Here is an 18,984-nt window from a genome sequence, read left to right as displayed (position 1 = left end):
CTCTTCTCCATTACAGAGCCCTCCCTTCTCCCCCCTCCAATCCTCCCTTTCTCTCTCCAGCTCTCTCCTACCCTTCCAGCCAGGCCTAAACATTTCACTTCTGATTAATGTCTAAATGACAAGCCAATAGTTCTTGGCTTTAAAACAAAACTAGCTCTGCCTCCGCACAAGCCTCTCCTTTTCTCCTTCTGCCTTTTTGAATAGCTCCCAAACCCTTTCTTTTGTCCCCTCCCGCCAATTGCAGATCCCTCCAGGCACCAGTGAAAAGAAACTGCGAGGCATTTTGTTTTTTAAATGGTGGTTGTAAATTTGCCTCTCACTACTGGGATACACCTTGAAGCAGAAGGGGCAATTCAAATTAAGGTCTCCTCCCCATTCCTTCCACTAACTCTCTCACTTCACCTCAAACAAACAACTACAAAAGCAACAATCTGGTAGCCAAAGCGGCCAGATGGATACATACGGGGATTTCTGAAATAGTATCCCACCAGGATACACATTAACAATTCGGAGGTGAGCTAATCTTTTCGATTTATGATGGCCCGATTCCAACATATACCTTGATTGGACTGAAAAGTATGTACCTCTAATATAGGGTTTCTTAACCTGGGTTCCTCGAACTTGTTTTTGGTTTTTGTATTCTGATAACTATATTTCAACATAATTGGTTTTCTCATTTTAAGCACTGAAAAACATTCTGAGAAAGGCTCCATAGGCCACAGACTCCCAAAGAGGTCTATGACACCGAAAATGTTAAGAATCTCTATTCTAAAAGGAATATCCTAACTGAAAAGTTATTTCTGATCGAAGCTTCACAGGCCACAGATAAGAAACCCTTTCTATTCCTTGCTAAAATGTACTTGTCCCATACAAGCATGGCTTATTGCCGTCCCCCTGATAATCCTCTATAGTGAGAGGATTTTCTCTGTATCCCTCCACCTCTTATAGGTGTACATTTACTCAGAGATTTCTCTCTAGCATAAGTACTTGGTTACTTCTTATCAGGAGACATCAGCTTATGAATATAGATAAATATAGATAAATAGAGTTCTTTCCATGTAGGAGGCTCTGGTGGTTACACCCCATATGCAAAAGTATGTGGCTCTTGCCATGTGTGTGCGTGTGTGGCCCCCAAGACACATCTCCCACTCAGTACCATTTCTTGACATGAGACAGCAGTGTACACACCCTTCCTTTCTGCAGGGAGAAAGGGCAGGGCAGCCTGACAGTCTTCCAAGAAAGCTGGATGTAGCCTGAAGCCTCTCTTCTGAATTCCTGTGGAGCACGTTTCAGGGGTTAGTGAGTAGAATGGGGAAGAGGAGTGGGGGGCAGGGAGGCAATGAGACATCCTTTAGTTTCCATTCCTCTCCTGTGGGCTTACTCATTTTGAATCCCTTTCTTCTGGTGACTGATGTGTCTCATTGCAAGCACCCAGGAACACGCAGACGGCTTTAAAGTAAGATGCCTTTAATTTTTCCAGAAATTAGCATAGCCAACAAAACCATCATCATCTTAATTCAATAGCTGCTACTTCTAACATATGCAAACAGTCGCCTAATGAGTAATTTTCTGATATGACCATGATGAAGATGATGGTGCAACCAGATGCCCAAAGCAGGACTATGTAGGAATAACAGGACACTCTTTGGACTCTCCCATGAAGCCATGAAGCCACAAGTTGCCAAGTTTAGCATGGGTGAACTTGCTACTTTTCTAATGGAAGGGATTCAGAAGCCCTAACTCTCAAACTGTGGTTTGCCTGTCCTCTTAAGTCTCATCTCCAACAAAAGGGCTCTGCTGAATGTTCTCTAAGATGTTTCTTTGCAGCCTTACCCCTGTATCCTCTTGGTCCCACAAATGGGAATGTATAATAAATACTTTGCAAACTGTAAAGCCCTATATAAACTGATATTATCAGTTTATATGCTGATGTTCAGTCGTATTCTTACTCTACCACCTCCCAGCTCCTCTTTTCCTTTATGTCATAATGCCTCCTGTCTTGTTACATTCTTCAGAATCATATTTGAGCGTTAGAGGTGTTTGGTTCCCTAAGGGAACACAAGAGTTTAGGCACGTTCTACAGTTGAGGGAGGCCTGTCTAAACCAGACATGACCCCTAGGACACATGGTATGCACAGGAGTTGGTTGGGGTGGGATAAAGAGCGGTCTTCTCCTGTAAAGTAATGGACAGTTCACTCTCAAGTCATTTCTAATACTATTAGAACATTCAGGTACTCAGCGAAAGGAAGGAAATCCATTCATATCCAAGCACGTGTCTCTAATGGACTAAAACCCACATGCTTATGCCAGGGAAATATGTCAGGGCAGATAGACCCATACTTCCCCTCACCCACTACCTCTTAAAAAAATAAAAGTAAGTCTCCAATAGGATCTACCATTAAAATGAGTCAAAGACAGAAGCAATCCTCCAAAGTCCAAAGACCGCCTCCAAAGATGGGAAAAGGACCAGAGAATTGCCATTTTGGAGAAAGGTAGAATAATGACACAAGGACTGCTCATCCTAGGTGTGGATTATTTTGAAGTTATAGGATAGTACAGCAGGGAAAAAGGCAAATATGTCACTGAGGCAGGGTTTGAAAGCCAAGGGTACCCTATGAGTCTTCATGACTTGGCTTTTTACAAAATAATACTTATATGTCATAGAGAAAGGAATTTTCAGCACTAAATATAAATTCACATATAAAAATTAATATTTAATAAGTTCCTGTAGCATCCCGTACCTTGAGTGTATTATGTCCTAGGCAGGTGCTTACTCTCTAGTCAGTCACACTTCTGCTGCACATTTGTCATTTCTTTTCAGAGAAAAAACAACTGATGTTGCCTCAGCTACCCCAAGACAAAGGAAAGCCCAATGGCAGAGGAATAGAGAATGGACGAATGGTAGAGAAGGAGACATAGCTGGGCAGCACTCACTGGCTAGTGTCACTGTGGCAGGCACACTGGCTACTGCTCCTGCAGGCATTCGGGCCACACACTGGTAACGACCCACAGTGTGGTTGTTGAGAGCAGCAATGACCAGGGTTCCGCGGGTGATGAGGATTCCCAGAGCATCATCTGAGCTGTTTAGTTCCTTCCCGTTCAGCCTCCAGGTGATGTTGACCCATGGTGGTTCCACAACACAGCCTAGGATCACAGGGCCCCCGTGCTTTTGGACAGTGGAAGTGGGCTGGACGGTAACCTGAGGGACTTCACCTGGGAGAAGAAGAGAAAATTCTGGATGAAACCCACAGAGGGATCAAAAGTTAAGTCCTTTATGGACCAATAGTTTTCTACACCACAACTTTCCCCATCGAGGTTTTGATATATTGCAGGCTGGCATAAGAAATTAAATGAGAATTTGTGAGGAGTTTTGTGGATGTTGCAGATGACTCAGGAAGGCCAGCGGATGACATAGAAAAAGGTAGAAACACAGAAATTAATAAAATATACATATAGTATTGTATAGTATCAACATATTTTATCTTTTGGTACCATAATAATTCAGGCTTCTCTGTTATGAAGGGAAGGACAAAAAATTTTATGTGGATTTCTCAGGTCGCGGTAGCACCACACCCCCAAACCCCTGTTATGTGGAAAGGATAAAGGGTAGACTATTTGGTCCTTGCAAAACACTATACTTCTTTTAAAATCATTTCAAGAATTCTGTGACTTCTGCTCTTCAGCTCCAGGAAGCAAAGGTGGAGGAACTTGGTGCAGAAATTTGAAAAAAAAAGACACAAAATTAAGTGGTATTGCTATTGTTAGCATTATTATTTCTCTCTAATATTTTGGGCAGATTTGACTAGGTCAGTGGAAGCTATATGCCTCTCCATAATCCCCTTTAAGAGATTTCCTGTGGAATTCTTGAGGTTTGTATTTTATGGTGAAGGAAAAGTAGGAGGATACCAGCAAGGCAGGGATGAATTTGGGAAGGGAGGCACTTACCCAAATTACCAAAGCAGCTGGCTGCAGCCAAGATGAGACAGGTGATGGTGAGCACTGGCCTCTTCCTTCTTGGCATCATTGTCATCCCATGCAGCGCAGTCTGTCACAGAGGAACAGAGGCAAGGTTCCCATAAGCCACTCTAGGTCACTTAAGGAGAAACTGCTAGTTCCTGTAGTTCTATGCTACAGACAAAATTAAAAACAAAAAGACTGTATTAGGAGCATCCCATCTACAGTGACCCACAGTGACCCTCCCTATCTTTCTGCTACTGCCCTTTCTCTGTCCCTATCCGTACAATGGTTGTTGGCAGTAGTATCTGTAGTGAGAAGAGTCGGATTAACTGAATAAATGTTCTGCCCCATCTCTCATTTAAGAAAGGCTTTTATTAAGTTACACCTTTTGAGCTCAGGTATTTGAGTCCTAGGGCAGGTAGGTGACATAGTAGATACAGTGCTGGCCCTGGAGTTAGGAGGACCTGAGTTCAAATCCAGCCTCAGACACTTACTAGCTATGTGAGCTTGGACAAGTCACTTAACCCTGTTTGCCTCAGTTTTCTCATCTGTAAAATGGAGAAGGAAATGGTAAACCGTTCCTGTATCTTTGCCAAGAAAAACACAAATGGCATCGCAGAGAGTCAGCCATGACTGAAATGACTAAACAACAACAACAAGCTTGAGTCCTGGGAGCCAGCTTAATAAATTTAATTATGTCACATACGCTATCTGTTTAAAGAAGATAAGAAGGTTCAGTGTTCCATAATATACTACTACACACACTCTGATTATTATTGCTAGCTGAGGAGCAAACAGAGGCGGTAATAGTAATAAATAAGAGTCATTGTGTCAGGAAGTATTCCCAAAGCCCTTGGACCTATTCTTACCCCTCTTTCCATTAGTCACCCAATACACATAAGCATTTATTAAGCACCTACTGTGTGCAAGGCATGGTACAAGAAAATGGGGAAACAAAGACAAAACTGGTAACAGTCCTTCCTTTCAAACAGCTTTCATTCTACTGGGGAGGTAAAATGTGTACGGAGATAAGTAGACAAAATAACTCAGGAGAAAAAAAGCACTAATAACTAAGAGGAATCAGGAAAGGCTTCCAAAAGGAGGTGGTATGAGATTTGGGCCTTGATGGAAACTAAAGACCCTCAGAGGAGAAATGAGAAAGGAATTTATTCTAGTGAGCAATCCTTTCCAATAAAAGCATATTCTTATAACTTTTTTTTTTTTTTGCGAGGCAATTGGGGTTAAGTGACTTGCCCAGAGTCACACAGCTAGTAAGTGTCAAGTGTTTGATCTGAGGTCAGATTTGAACTCAGGTCATCCTGACTCCAGGACCAGTGCTTTATCCAGTGCACCAGCTAGCTGCCCCCCTTGTAACTCTTTTGTACTAGGAATGAGTCCCACACTTGCCAGACTATTGACAACATTGCCCTTAACCAAACTCTCCCTCTAGGAAAGATCAGCCACAGCAATTCTCTCAAAGTACTCAACTCTTTTCCTTGAAGAATCCAACTCAGACATTGTTCATCTTCCTTTTCAAAGACATCTATCTTTAAAGATGACCTTTAGTCAGCCCCCTACGTTGGATCTGGACTTAGAGTCAGAAGAAACCTATATTCAAATACTCATACATAACCCTTACTAGCCAAATAAGTCACTTAGCTTTTCTTTAAGACTCAGTGCCCTTGTCTCTGAAATGGAGATAATAATGCCCATAATACCTAACTGGACTGTTGGGAGGATCAGATGAGAAAATATAAGCCAAGAGTTTTGCAAATCTTAATGTGTAATATAAATGTGATTCACTGTCATGATTATTATTACTATTACTATGGACAGGTAGTGTGGTATAATGGATAGAGAGCAAGTAGGAAGTATTGGATTCAAGTCCTGATTCTGACACATAATAATCATGTAACACTGGGCAAGTCACAATTTCTAGATATTGTGGGAACTTTCTAAGATGATAAGTGCAAAGGAGTTGCTGACCTGCATTAATAGGAGTTTCTTCACCCGGGAGTTCCATTACAAAATAAATCACAGGTTTAATCTGTGATAATAATATTATTCCTCTAGGTGTCTAGGGCTTTTAAAGTTACTACAACTCTCCCTTATGTATCTCAGCCAACTTCTCTTCTGCTCATACCTTTTTATTTTTCCTCTTGACTTTTTAATCTGTCTTTCTCGGGCAATGGTTCATTTACATAAAAGTTAAACAGAAAATCAGTACTGCAAGTGTATACTCCCCCCACCCCCCACACATAGAGTCTCACACACAGAGTCACAAGATGCATAATCCTATCACAGGAGAAAAAACAAGTGGGGCCTTTCCACTCTTAACTATAGTTTTCTTTAACAAACTACAGAACATTGCTATGGTGTATATGTTATTCACACAAATAAACAGACATGGAAAGGAATATTCCAGAAGGCAGGGTGATATAGCTGACAGAAAGCTGATCAGAATGAGAACCACCTGGGGTAAAGTTTCACCTCAGACATGCACTGAATGTGGGATCCTGGGTAAGTCACTTAACTTCTTTTCAGTGCCCCAGGCAACTCTCTAAACTGCAAGTTTCAGAACAATTGGCTATCTGAATTGTTAACTGAACTTTCTTCCCTCTTCTTTCCCTAATGAAATCACAGTTTGCATACAAACAAACAAATCCCATGATTTTTCTTGACAAAGGACAGAGAATTGGGCACTTAAGTATTTACTGGGTTTTATGTACTAATGAAAGAAACTTCTCAAGTGAAGCATTTATATTAGCCATTAGTTATTGTTTCAGGTGTTATGTGTAATATCTTGTAATAAACTTTAGGGAACAATTCAGGCAATGTTCTGATAACCCAGATAGTAACCACTTCTGCTTCAGCCACATGGATCATCAGCCTTTGGATGTGGAATTCGTTAATTGGGTGAAAGCATCTTTTTTGCCTCCCTCCCTTTCTCCTACTTCTCCAATGCCACTTAACTTCCTTCTGGATTTGTCCTTCCCCCCACCCCACCCCCACCCCAGCTTTCTTTCAAGGCATCCTGACACTCCAGGGTCATGACATCAGACACCCTTATGATTCTCCCCACTACACAATGTAATTCCCCAGACGCTCACAATGACACTTCTCTCCAGGGAGTGAAATTTGATAATGGGCAAGTTCTTTTTTGGCCTCTATCAATGAAACGTTAATAGAAAGCAGTCTCTCCTACAAGCAGATACCATAGCATAGACCCTCAAAACAGTAGCACAAAGAGGAGCCAGTGCATTTTCTGTGCACTTTAGCACACCAGAAGCAGGACAGAAGATCCTAGGTGTTGAGACCTCTAGAACCTAGTACTTGAAACACAAAGTAGGAACAGGAGGAGAGTGGAAAGAGGGTACCAGGAGAGAAAAACAGTGAAGTTCACAGGACCTTTGGGGGACCATTTAATTCAGGTGGGTTAGTAAAACACATCTGTTATCACTTTCCCTCCAAAAGTATGCCCATTCCACCCTACTATGCTTTCTCTATTGCTATTGCATTAAGAAGACATTAATGGGGACAGAACTGAAGTCCCAGAGGTAAATCTGCCAAAGCCTTCCATCCTCCTCTCCTTTCAGCTTCCTGTCAGTATAATGACTTCAGTCCCTCACTCGCTGCCTTCTCCCTTCTTTCCTTTGTATTTACATATCAAGATCCTATTGGCCTTTCAGCCTAACTTCTCAGGAGCTGCCTCCAGCTGAGTTGTTCCTCACAACACTAAGCCAGAATCTCTTAACTAATAAGAGCTGGAAAAACAAACAAACAAATAAAAAAAATAAACACTATAGGTTAGGCAATACAAGCCACAGACCAAGAGTCATCAACCTGCCAGAAGGCTAAGCAATGTCCCCTAAGGGCTACTACTAACCCCAAAGAGAGCTTAGGGGAGAAAGAAAGAAAAAAAAAGAGGAAGAGGAAAAATAAAAGGAAGAAGTGGAACAGTAGGAAGAGATGCTGGAGGGAAGAGGGTTAGAAAATGCTAAAAGAGGTACGCAATCATGGCAGATTCAGAGTGTTCCAAAAATTTTAGTGCAGTCGTATAAGCTATTAAGGCTCAAAGACTATTATAGCTTAAAACTGTACTGTGACTTTGGGGACATTCTATACTTATATAGTACTTTACCTCACTTGATTTTCACAACTCTGTAAGACAGTTGATGCAAATATTGTTATTCCCATTTTATTGTGAAGAAAACTCCATTCACAGGGTGAAATGACTTGTCTATGATCACAGAATTCCATTCAATTAAATAAAATAAACATATATTAGACCTACTATGTACCCAGCACTCTTTCTCCAATCAAAATGCCAATCAGTTTCAAGCTCTATTCATCCACAACAATCTCTTTCACATCTATCATCTTCTCTCCAGTAATACAGCCACTATCCTATTTTAGGCCCTTGTTACCTCTTGACCGATTATTAGACCAGCATCCTAAGTATCCTCTCTGCCTCTGAACTCTACTGTCTCCAATCCATTCTTCATATAGATCTCGGTCTTACCATGACTCTCTCAAGCTCAAAAACCTTCAGAAAGAAAGAAACCTTCAGAAGTCCTTCATTGCTTTTAGGGAAAAATAAAAAGACTTAGCTTGGTATATAAGACTCCCTATTATCAAGATCTAATGTATACATTGGTTTTTTTTGTTTTGTTTGGCTAGGCAATGGGGTTAAGTGACTTGCCCAGGGTCACACAGCTAGTAAGTGTTATGTGTCTGAGGTCGGATTTGAACTCAAGTCCTCCTGAATCCAGGGCCGGTGCTCTCTCCACTGCTCCACCTAGCTGCCCCCCTAACTTATACATTGTTACACCTATTTCACACCACTCCCTTTAATGTACACTACTTTCCAACTACCACCCCTTCTTTTCCCACTTCCATGTGATTTCATAAATCATTGCCCACGACCAGAGTTTACTTCATCTCTACAAATTTTGGTCTTCCTCCCAAGCTCAGCTTAAGTGCCACCTCCTCCCTGAAACTTCCCTGATCCTCCCAGCTATTACCATTCTCCCCATTCTTAGATTCTCCTAGAACACTTGGTCTAATCCCTCCTTTTGTGAAATTACTTCACTCCTTGCCCTGTATCATACTTTTCTATGTTCATGTAAACTCCAATAGGATATAAGTTTCTTGAGGGCTGAGGCTTTTTATTATTTTTCCCCTTTGTATCTCTACTGCCTACCTCTCATACAAAGGTACTTTACAGGTCCCTCTGAAGAACTTTGGAATTGATTTCATGACATGGCAGACCATGGCAAAGGGCTGCCCAGCATGGTATGCTTGTATCAAAGAAGGCACTGTGTTCTATGAGCAAAGCAGAACTGTAGCAGCTCAAAAGAAATGTGAAATGTGCAAATTTAGAGCCATCTCTACCCTAAATGTTCATGATGACTATTTGTGCCTGATCCGTGGTAGATTATTCCAAGCTCATATTGGTCTGATCAGCCACAGTGAGACACACTGTACCTTGACTCCAATATAGTGATGTCATTTTGGTCCTCTTCTAGAACGATGGATACCAACCAACCAATCAGCCCATCTCTCAATGGCAACTTAATATTTAGCCAGTGGAATTATTATTATTATTTTAAAAATCTTTATTGATTTGAGATTAATTAATTATTTTAATTAATTCATAAATTTAATTAATTATTTTAAAAATCTTTATTTATTTGAGATTAATTAATTATTTTAATTAATTCATAAATTTAATTAATTATTTTAAAAATCTTTATTGATTTGGGATTAATGGGAAGCAAAACCAGAAACTTCAATGATCTGTGTTTTCATTAGTGTAGGTACTCTATTATCACAGAATGCTTGCAACTGAAAAAAAAAATCATTCTCTGGTGGCCACCTTGAAAATGATTCTCTTTCAACTTTGTTAGACTGGTTCTCAGATAGATATAGCATCTACTTCCAGGTAGAATTCATATATAAAACCCAAGTCTTTGGTCACCTTGTCTAGGACTCTTCTCCCTATGCCACATTACCCTCCACAAATCATCTAAATGAAGCCTTCTGCTAAGAAATAGTAAAAACAGAGAAGGAAGGACTCCTAAGTAAGGTCTTCCATGCTTAGTGACCAAATTCAACCTGGATGTGAACCTACATAACATCAATTTGCCAAACAAGTTTATCTTTCAGACCCTAAAACAAGCAAGTTATAAAATATTATGATGAAATTCAGTCTCTGATTTTTTTGGGGGGGAAAGGGGGTTAGATAGAGGACCCCTCATGGACCTCTCATTTCATCAAAATAGGAAATTATTGGTAAGAAATTTTCTCTACTGATACTGATAGACATCTACATTGGAGTACTGAGAGGTTAAGTGGTTTTCCTAGAATAAGAAAGCCAGCATGCTCAGAGGTAGATTTTGAATTTGTGTCTTTCTGACTCTAAGACTGGTTCTGTACCTAATATACCAGGATACTTCTCATAATATTCCTTTCCATGTCTATTTACAATGTTGCCACAGTAATAACATATATGAGTCTTAACATTTTCTCCTCTTCCCATCCGAGGGATTTGCAGACTGGGGTTTGGAATTAGGGGACCATATGGGTGTTTTGAGCTATGAAATATCTATTCTAGCCCATCCTTTTTCTCAATAGCATGGTATCATGAAAAGAACACTGATCTGGGCATTAGGAGACATAGGTTTGGGTTCCAACTCTTCTACTCAATTGCTGCATGACAGTAGAGGAGACGTTTTACCTTTTTGGTCCTCAGTTTCCTCATTTGAAAAAGAAAGAGGGTTTGGGTTTGGGCTAGATTATTTTTCAGGTTCTTTGAGCACTGTATTTTGAGCCAGAAGACATAGATCTATATTGGCTCTGATATCTACTACCATTGTGATCTTTATTTCTTCTTACTCTATACCTCTGTTCATCTACAAAATGAAGGGGTTGGATAGATGATTTCTAAGGTCCCTCCCAACTTTAAATCTATGATTCTTCAAACTCAAACATTCTCCAAATCTCTAGTTTTCTTGTTACTCTTAGGCCCTGAAAAGATAAAGATGGAAACCATGTATATTGCATGATAAACATCATAACAGAAAGCAAACTTGGGGTTTTACTCCCTGCCTTGGGCTACCTCCCAAATGGTGTGGTGAATGGTTGTTCAAAAAGGTGAGAAAGAAAAAGAGGGAAGAAGGGAGGGAAATAGACAGACTTAAAAAAAAAGTTCTTTCACATTAAGTAGAAATAACAATTTCCTGTTGGTAGGGTGAGAGCTTTAACGCAGTCCAGTAAATCAAAATGCCCTGTTACTAGTGGAATCAAATTAGTGAAAACTGTCAGTGAACTGTGGCTAGATTGAATTCCTTATGGTCTAAAATCTGATAGTTAATTCATCCACTACACTTCTTGGATAGATAAGTAGCATATAGAAAGACTATATATGTAGAAGGGGGAAACCAAAATAGAAGGGGAGAGAGAGAGAAAGTGAGAAAGAGAGAGAGAGAGAGAGAGAAAGAGAGAGAGAGAGAGAGAGAGAGAGAGAGTGAGCGAGTGAGCGAGCCACATCTCTGATTTCTTCCTATCATGCTCTGCACTCAAAACATGTTTAATACAGCTTACATTAAGCACAGTATGGGATGGTTAGAGATTCTAGTAGTTGTTTCTCCAAGAAAGGCTCACCAATTATTTGGTAGATTAGTCAAGTCAATAACTCACTAAGCATTTATGAATTACTTACTGTGTGCCAAGTACTGTGCAAAGCACTGAGAATACAAAGAAAGGCAAAAAAACCCAGTCCCTGCTTTCAAGGAACTTGTAGGCTAGTGGGTCTAATTATGTCTGTGTAGGCCAACAAACCGATTAAATAGAAAAATCTAAAGAGGAGTCTTGTTTCAGTTATACATACATATTTACATACATATTTTTTAGGGAAAACTATGAATTATCCAGATAATTGCTTCAACTCTCCATTCTGCTTTGCACACATAAACTAACTCAGATAAAACTACAACTTAATGGAATTTTAGGCAAATATTTGCTTACATTAAGCCCCAGGTTCCACGCCTCTACATGGAAGATGACAACAACTATCTCTTTCTCCAACCCAAGTGTCTGTGGTGTGAAATAATTGAAACTCAAAAAGTACCCTTTAAAAAAAGAAATTCCACATGAATTCAAAGTAATAAAGAGGAAAAGTTGGAAGAGACAGAGAGACATGAGAGTTCTTAGCTCAGAAGAGGGCAGTAACAAAGGTGTTTGGGCTATAAAATTGACAAAAGTTTTACTGAGGAAATTCAGCCCAGGCCCCCTCCTGCTTAACAAGAACCAGCTAAACAATTCCCATTACTTCCGCACCCTCTATAATTTATATGGTTCAAAGTGGAAACAGATCCTGTTACTGCTGCCAACCACCTCTGTGCTCTTAACTGGGCAACAAGAAAAAAAATGCAACTCGGGGAAAACAGGTACGAAAAGATGGAATAAGGAATTCTCCACAACACAGACGCAAGGCATCTATGAGTTGTATTATTTCTCCCATCTTACATTTGGGTAAACTGAGCTATGAGAGGTAAGATGACTTGCCCCAAATCACCTAATGAGTTGGAGGAGCATAGAAACCTAAGGTTACCAGTCCCATAGCCTATTTGATGATCCTACTGCTTTTAAAGAACTCTTAGAATTGTCGGTACTACATTTACCCGTCCTTTGGCCTGCTTGCCATAAAATGAATTGGGCAACATGTGGTGATGGAAAAGTCCCCAGATTTGGCAGGCACAATGGTGGTGATAACTCTCTATATCCTTCATATTCTTGGTAATTTCAGGGAATGTCACAAATTCAGAAATAACAAAATAATGAGCAAGTGAGAAGAATATAAATCTTTTAAAAAATTTTCCCATTAAAAAAATATCAAAAGTGGGGAGTGGGGAATGTATCCTTGAAATGAATTACTCATTTAGGACCATCTGACTTGCCAAGTTCTGAAACTTAAATCAAAGCCATTTTGGAGGATTAACCCAACACACATACACAAAAAAGTGTCTGAGAAATTTAACTGCTGACACACACTTTCCCTATGAATCAACTCCCACCAAAGACACATTTATGAAACTTTCCAAAGAAAACAACAAAACACACTTTTGGGTTGAGACCAAGTATGAGAAATTTTAGCCTCAAAGTATTTATTTTACAAACATCTGAGAGGAGATCTGCAGCAGGGGAGCAAACATCAGGTTTACCTTCTCTGCAGAAATAATTCTTGTAGGATGATTGGGATCATAAGGGAGAGTGTCTTATATAGCTACAAGCACATGGCATGTACGCCATTGACTATCATCTTGCTTAGCCATGGTGCTATTCAACTAATTTCAAGGATGTAATAAGATTTCACTTTGGTTTGGCCATTATAAATAAAATCTTGGTGTCAAATGAAGGGCTGGGTATAAAGGGACAATCATATTGGACCTGGCTCAGTTTCCTTACCTAAGTCTACAATTTTCTTATCTGTTAAATGATATAATTAGTGATAACTGTCCACTATCTAGCAAAGGGAAATGGTTTCTGCAAAATGCATGAAGCTTCCTGGAAGTGGACTCACTCACCCAATCAAAAAGGGTCCTGAAAATGATTACAGTAATGAATGCCTATCACATAGACAGGACAGCAGAATATCTGACCTTACTTGTAAGCAAAGGCGGTAGGAGGTGGTTGAGCCAATCACAGCCTTATAACAAGTTACAGATTGCTGTAGAGTGGTCCAGAGTATCAGCTAGCTTGCACTTATCTTGAGAAAGAAGGGGAAAAGTTAGCCAAGGGATAATTTATGATCATATAACAAAGGTACAGCTAACATTGGTAAGCAGTCCAAGGTATTGAGCTGTGCATAGTACAAGGCTCTCTTTCAGATTTCTCTAAGAAGAAACCATCTGCCCCATGGACTCCAGAGAATCAGTGCTGCAAGTCAGCCTCAACTCAACATACATGTGGCAACAGCCATGTGCCAGGTCACACAAGTGTGGTCTGCTCAGGAGCTGCTGACTCTCTGGCTGGAGTACAGGGGTGAGAGGAGAGTAGCTATCCTTGGTCTCTGGATAAAGCAAAGGTCTCTAGAGTTCCCATCTACCCTTCAGCAAAGTTAGGCTAACCCTTGTCCACTACCACCGAGGGAAAAACAAACAAAAAACCCAACCAAAACCCAAGGTGACTTGGAGACTCTAAGCACATTTGATTTCTTTGTTACACACAACCCTCCTGGAAGCTGACACCACTAAACTGATATTAAAACATATTTTAAAAAGAAATACATTTATTGCTATACCAGAAAAAGAAAAACCACTGCCTTTCTGTGACCCCCCCACCCCTCACTTAATTTCTTTTCTCTTTCCCTTTCTACTCCCCCCCTCCACTACCACCAATGCCATATAAATTCAATTTGACAACCCTGCTAATTGGATAAACGAAGCTCCTACACTCAGAGAAGGCCCGTTCTCTTTTCTTTTCTTGTTTTTGGAGGGCTCCAAACAGGGTGATTGTGCTCTTCTTTAACATGAATTCCATCTGCTTTATTTCTCTCTCCCCATTCATGATTCCTCTTGAATATTTATGAAGCCTCCCTGCCCACCCCCCACACCCATCCTCTTTTTACTCCACCTAACATTCCCTCTTACTCATCCCTCCCTCCTTCCCCCACCTCCTTCTCCTTTTCCCTCCATCCTCCTCCTCCCCATCTCTCAGAGCCAGGACAATAACCTTCCAAATGGCCCCCCCTCCTAGCTTTAGATAAACACAAGCAGTGTCAAGTGTGAGGAGAAGGGGGGGGAGGGGGTTCCACTGCCAGTCAAGCCCCCAGCCTTCAATGAGGCCCAGAGGCCTACCCTAATCTGCTGCATGCTTGCCATATGGGGGCTGTGTTGCCCCGGGAAACACTAACAGGCAGAACGGAGCTTAATAGAGTCCATATTCATTGTAATGCAGTGAGATAGCTCAAGGCACTATTGCCCCTTCGGTCTGTTTTCATTCTTCTGTTCCCCACTTTCTTTCTTTTTTTTTTCCTCCCTTTTTCTTTCTTTCTTCCTTTCAAAAGGACAAGGCCCCTGGAGAGCGCTAATCTGGAGAGGCTGGGGCTTGGAAAAGGATGGTGTTTGGGGTCGGGAGTAAAGGTTGGGGGGGGAAGGCCAGGGCTAGGGGTGGGGGTGGGGCAGCTGTGGAGTGGAGGGGGAGAAGCTGGCAGTGGTGGGGTGACAGTAAAGAAGCTGGGCTAATAAGCATGCAGCAGACCCAGCTGTCAAGAGGGTCACAAAGCAGCTAGCTACCTTACCCTAAGAGCCAGGCCACGTCAGCTTGGGAGAGAAAGAACCATGTGTTCCTCCATGTGCAAGCCCAGGAGGATATGTGTCTATTTAGGATCTTTTAGCCCCGGAGGCGCTTCGGTTTTCTTGGGACTGTGGCAAGGCTGTATTATGTCTTAGCTTCTCAAGAAATCAGCCTACCTGAGACCACAACAATTCTGTTTGATGATACTCTTGTGCCGTCTCTAAAACTCCAAGGATCACAGCCTCCAGATTCAAATCACCATCAGTCAGGATTAGTAAAAATACATGCAGTAGGATCTAGAATTTTTTCAAGGGCTACAGAAAAACACCAGCCTGGAATTCATAAGACCTAGGTTCTAGACCTGACTCTTCCACTAGATAGCTGTTCAGACTCAGGTTAAGTCTTTTTAGCTTTCTGAGCCTGTTTCTTTGTCTATAATGATGTTACACTAAATGATTTTTAAGGTCATCCTGCTCTGAAATTCTATAATCTATAAAGAGAAATTTCTGAGTACTGATCATAAAGTGACTTTACTCCTTCAATATATTTCTAAGGGTGATAATGACAGACTGAGCAAGATCATCATAATCAGGAAGAACTAAGTTCAAATATGTCCTCAGGCAAGTACTAGCTGTGTGACACTGAGCAAGTCACTTAACCTTGTTTGCCTCAGTTTCCTCATCTGCAAAATGGGCTGGACAAGAAAATGGCAAATCACTCCAATATCTCTGCCAAGAAAACCCTCAACGGGTTCACAAAGAATTGGATGAAAATGAAACAAGGCAGTTCGAGCAAGATCATTGTCAGGAAGGATCTGAATTCAAATTTGGCCTCAGACACTACTATCTAGGTGACCCTGGACAAGTAATTTAACCTGTCAGCCTCAATTTTCTCAACTCTAAAATGGGGATAATAATAGTACCTACCTCTCATGGTTGTTACGAAAATCAAATGAGAGAATATTTGTAAAAATCACTCAGCACAGTGCCTGGCACACAGTAGGTATTATAAACATGATTATTTCTTTCCCTTCCCTAAACTAATCCTAAAACCTTAATTCTTCTTTACCCCTTGCCCTCTTTTTTGGCCCCTGGACCAGGCACTTCTGCTCCTTTTTGGCCTCTTCTTGCCCCCCTTACCATCACCAGCATGCCATACAGACTGTATTCATCTCCCCAGTCCACCCCACATAACAACTCAGTTAGAAACAGGAAAACATGGGGCTTAGAGAATAATCTAATACAGCCTCATACAGATGTGAAAAACCAAGGCCTTAGAAAGGGAAAGTCAGTCACCCCGAGGATGAGGGACCAGTTCTCCCAGTCCAATGAATGCTCTTTCTGCTATGCCACAGATGCCAACTCAAAGTAACAGGAAGGCTGACCCTTAGATCTCTCTGGAAGGTTTATGGCACCATCTTGATTTCGATCGTTCTCTCTTGCCTGCTATAGTTTTCATGCTCCGAATGCTACTTATAGAGAGCTACTGATGACAGTGTTCTACCTTCTACTGTGACTCTTGTCCTTGAAAGGCTGTGCATCCATACAAGGATGAGGTTTGAGAATGGGCTTAAGATTTCATTGTTATGGGGAATGAAGCTCCCTCTATCAATGCACTTCATGATACCTTTTCTGGAGCTCAATCTTAGAGAGTTGCCTAGAACATTGAGGGGTTAAATGATTTGCCCAGGATTATAGAGAGTGTGTCAGAGGAGAGACCTGAACCCACATCTTCCTGGCTCTAAGGCCAGCTCTCTACCTACTGTACTACTGCATCTATACCAAATAGCTTGCAAAGAAGTTTTCACTCCTCAGAGCTATAACCCAGAATCCTAGCACCACTAACCTCAAGAGTCACAATATACAACTACATTTGTCTGATCTCAGAAAAAACTAGATTTGGGAATCAGGAGACAGGTTCCAGTCATCTTTCTCATTGTATGATTTTGGGCAAGTTACAACCTCCTGGATTCCTGTATTTTTATCTTTAAAGAAGCAGAAAAATACTATACTTGCTGTAAAAACAAACCAAACCAACCCCCCCCCCAAACCCCCCAAAACCCTAACTGGATAAAAATATAAAAAGGGCTCTCAGGAAAGAAAAGGAAAAGGAAAAAAAATTTCTTCATACTTATCCTACCCACAATGCAGGGCTTTTTGTGAAGATCAAATGAAATAATGCATAGAAAGTCCTACCTTAGTTAAAGTGTTAATATTGTCATAATCATCATCATAGCCTCTTTTAGCCCACTACACCTGCAGCCATTGTCAAAGTCTGAGATTCCATTAATGTTAAGTGCTTCCCACCGCCCTTCCCCCTCCTCGTCCCAAAACAGAAACAAAAACAACCCACGTAGGTGATCAGGTGCGGGGCACAGAGAATAAAGTGACATTAAAAAAAATATTCTCTTCTCTGCTATAGGAAGACCCCAACCGCAACTCATCATTGAATCTAACCCACTCCCTAACAGGCTTCTGCTTTGGGGCTGCCTCTTAGGGGAGTGAGATGGAAACTTTACAGAGAAAAGGTTAACAGGAGAATTACTCATCGAGCTTGGGGAAATGTGGAATGCGTGGAAAAATAGTCCTACAAAGGGTTAGTTGTGATTATATTCACTAGAACAACAAAGTTCCACCCGTTAATATTCAGCTGCTACCACCACTCCTACACCCCCAAAATGGCCCCATACTGTCTTGGTGCGATTCCCTCTCTTCCATTCCAGAACTCAGGAGACTAAATACGTTAAGCAATTTGGAAAATAAATGAATGAGGCTAAGAGAATAAGTGTACATGTGGGTAAAAAGAGTGGGAGTATGCTAGTCTGTGCATGAATGAGTGTGTATGAGGAGGTATGAACAAGAATGAGGAAGAGAATTTAACTGAATGGCAGCCTAAGAGTAGTACATTTTAGTTCGTGGGCTTAATAAATGCTTGTTGAGTTGAATTATGTAGAAGGTTGGATCATAAGATCATAGCCAATATCTTATAGCTGGAAGGGGCCTGGAAGGTCCCTCTCATTTTATAGATGACAAAATTGAAGGCCAGAAAAACTGTGATTTGCCTAAGGTCACACATGTAGTTAAGTGGCAATAAACCCTAGTTTCCAGCTCCAGAAACTTCATCAAGAGACTGGAAATCAAGAGAGAAGGACACACATAGTCTCTCCTAGGTTAAACAATTTTGGTCAATGGTTAAAAGAGTAGATTATTAAATTTTCAGTGTGAGCATTTACACCTCAGAAATCATACTCAGAAATACTACAGATCAGGAGTTGACTTGTTTATTGTCTAAAGTGATGTAGATAATGTTAATAATTCAAATTAGACCCTCAAGTGCATCAATTGTATATTTTCCCCTCAGAGAGCTGTTCTTAAACATTTACTAACACATTCCTGGTGAAAGGTGACAGAACTAAAAATATGTCAACAAAAAGTCCTCATTTATTCTCAAATAAAAACTAGTGTGACCATGGGCTTTATTTCTTAGAATCCAAGGGACTTTACTAGTCATTGTGGATAGCCCCAGGAAGAGGGAGAAGGGCTAAGCAGGGCCTCTGATAGGACTCATCACTCTGGCAGATGTTGCTGTGGGTTGGGATTTCATTCAAGGGGTTTCTTTTGTTTTCCTTCTCATCTTCTTCCCAAAAAACAAACACTAAACTAAGCTTGAGGCTTTAGGCTTCCTGCAGACACTGGGCTGAAGGCACATCAAGGAAGAGACAGCAGAGGC

General features: G+C 40.9%; 1 protein-coding gene across 5 annotated transcripts in view; it reads right to left on the bottom strand.

Annotated features, from left to right (window-relative positions):
• BOC (BOC cell adhesion associated, oncogene regulated) overlaps positions 1-18,984 on the bottom strand; it is a 100,138-nt gene that overhangs the window by 43,446 nt on the left and 37,708 nt on the right. For 4 of the 5 annotated variants that reach the window (XM_078146709.1, XM_021007131.2, XM_078146708.1 and 1 more), the window contains 2 exons: positions 3,946-4,128; positions 2,935-3,213 (listed from right to left, as the gene is read on the bottom strand). In XM_078146709.1, the coding sequence (XP_078002835.1) occupies positions 2,935-3,213; positions 3,946-4,030 (364 nt within the window). In that variant the 5' untranslated portion in view covers positions 4,031-4,128. The remainder of the gene's footprint in view (positions 1-2,934; positions 3,214-3,945; positions 4,129-18,984) is intronic. The other variant, XM_021007132.2, reaches the window with a different exon arrangement.

The sequence above is a fragment of the Phascolarctos cinereus genome, unplaced genomic scaffold, assembly GCF_003287225.1.
Source record: "Phascolarctos cinereus isolate Bilbo 61053 unplaced genomic scaffold, phaCin_HiC Scaffold_726;HRSCAF=1367, whole genome shotgun sequence".
NCBI classification, from domain to species: domain Eukaryota; kingdom Metazoa; phylum Chordata; class Mammalia; order Diprotodontia; family Phascolarctidae; genus Phascolarctos; species Phascolarctos cinereus.
The sequence above is the reverse complement of the archived record's forward strand: the minus strand, read 5'-3'. Positions and strand labels throughout refer to the sequence as shown.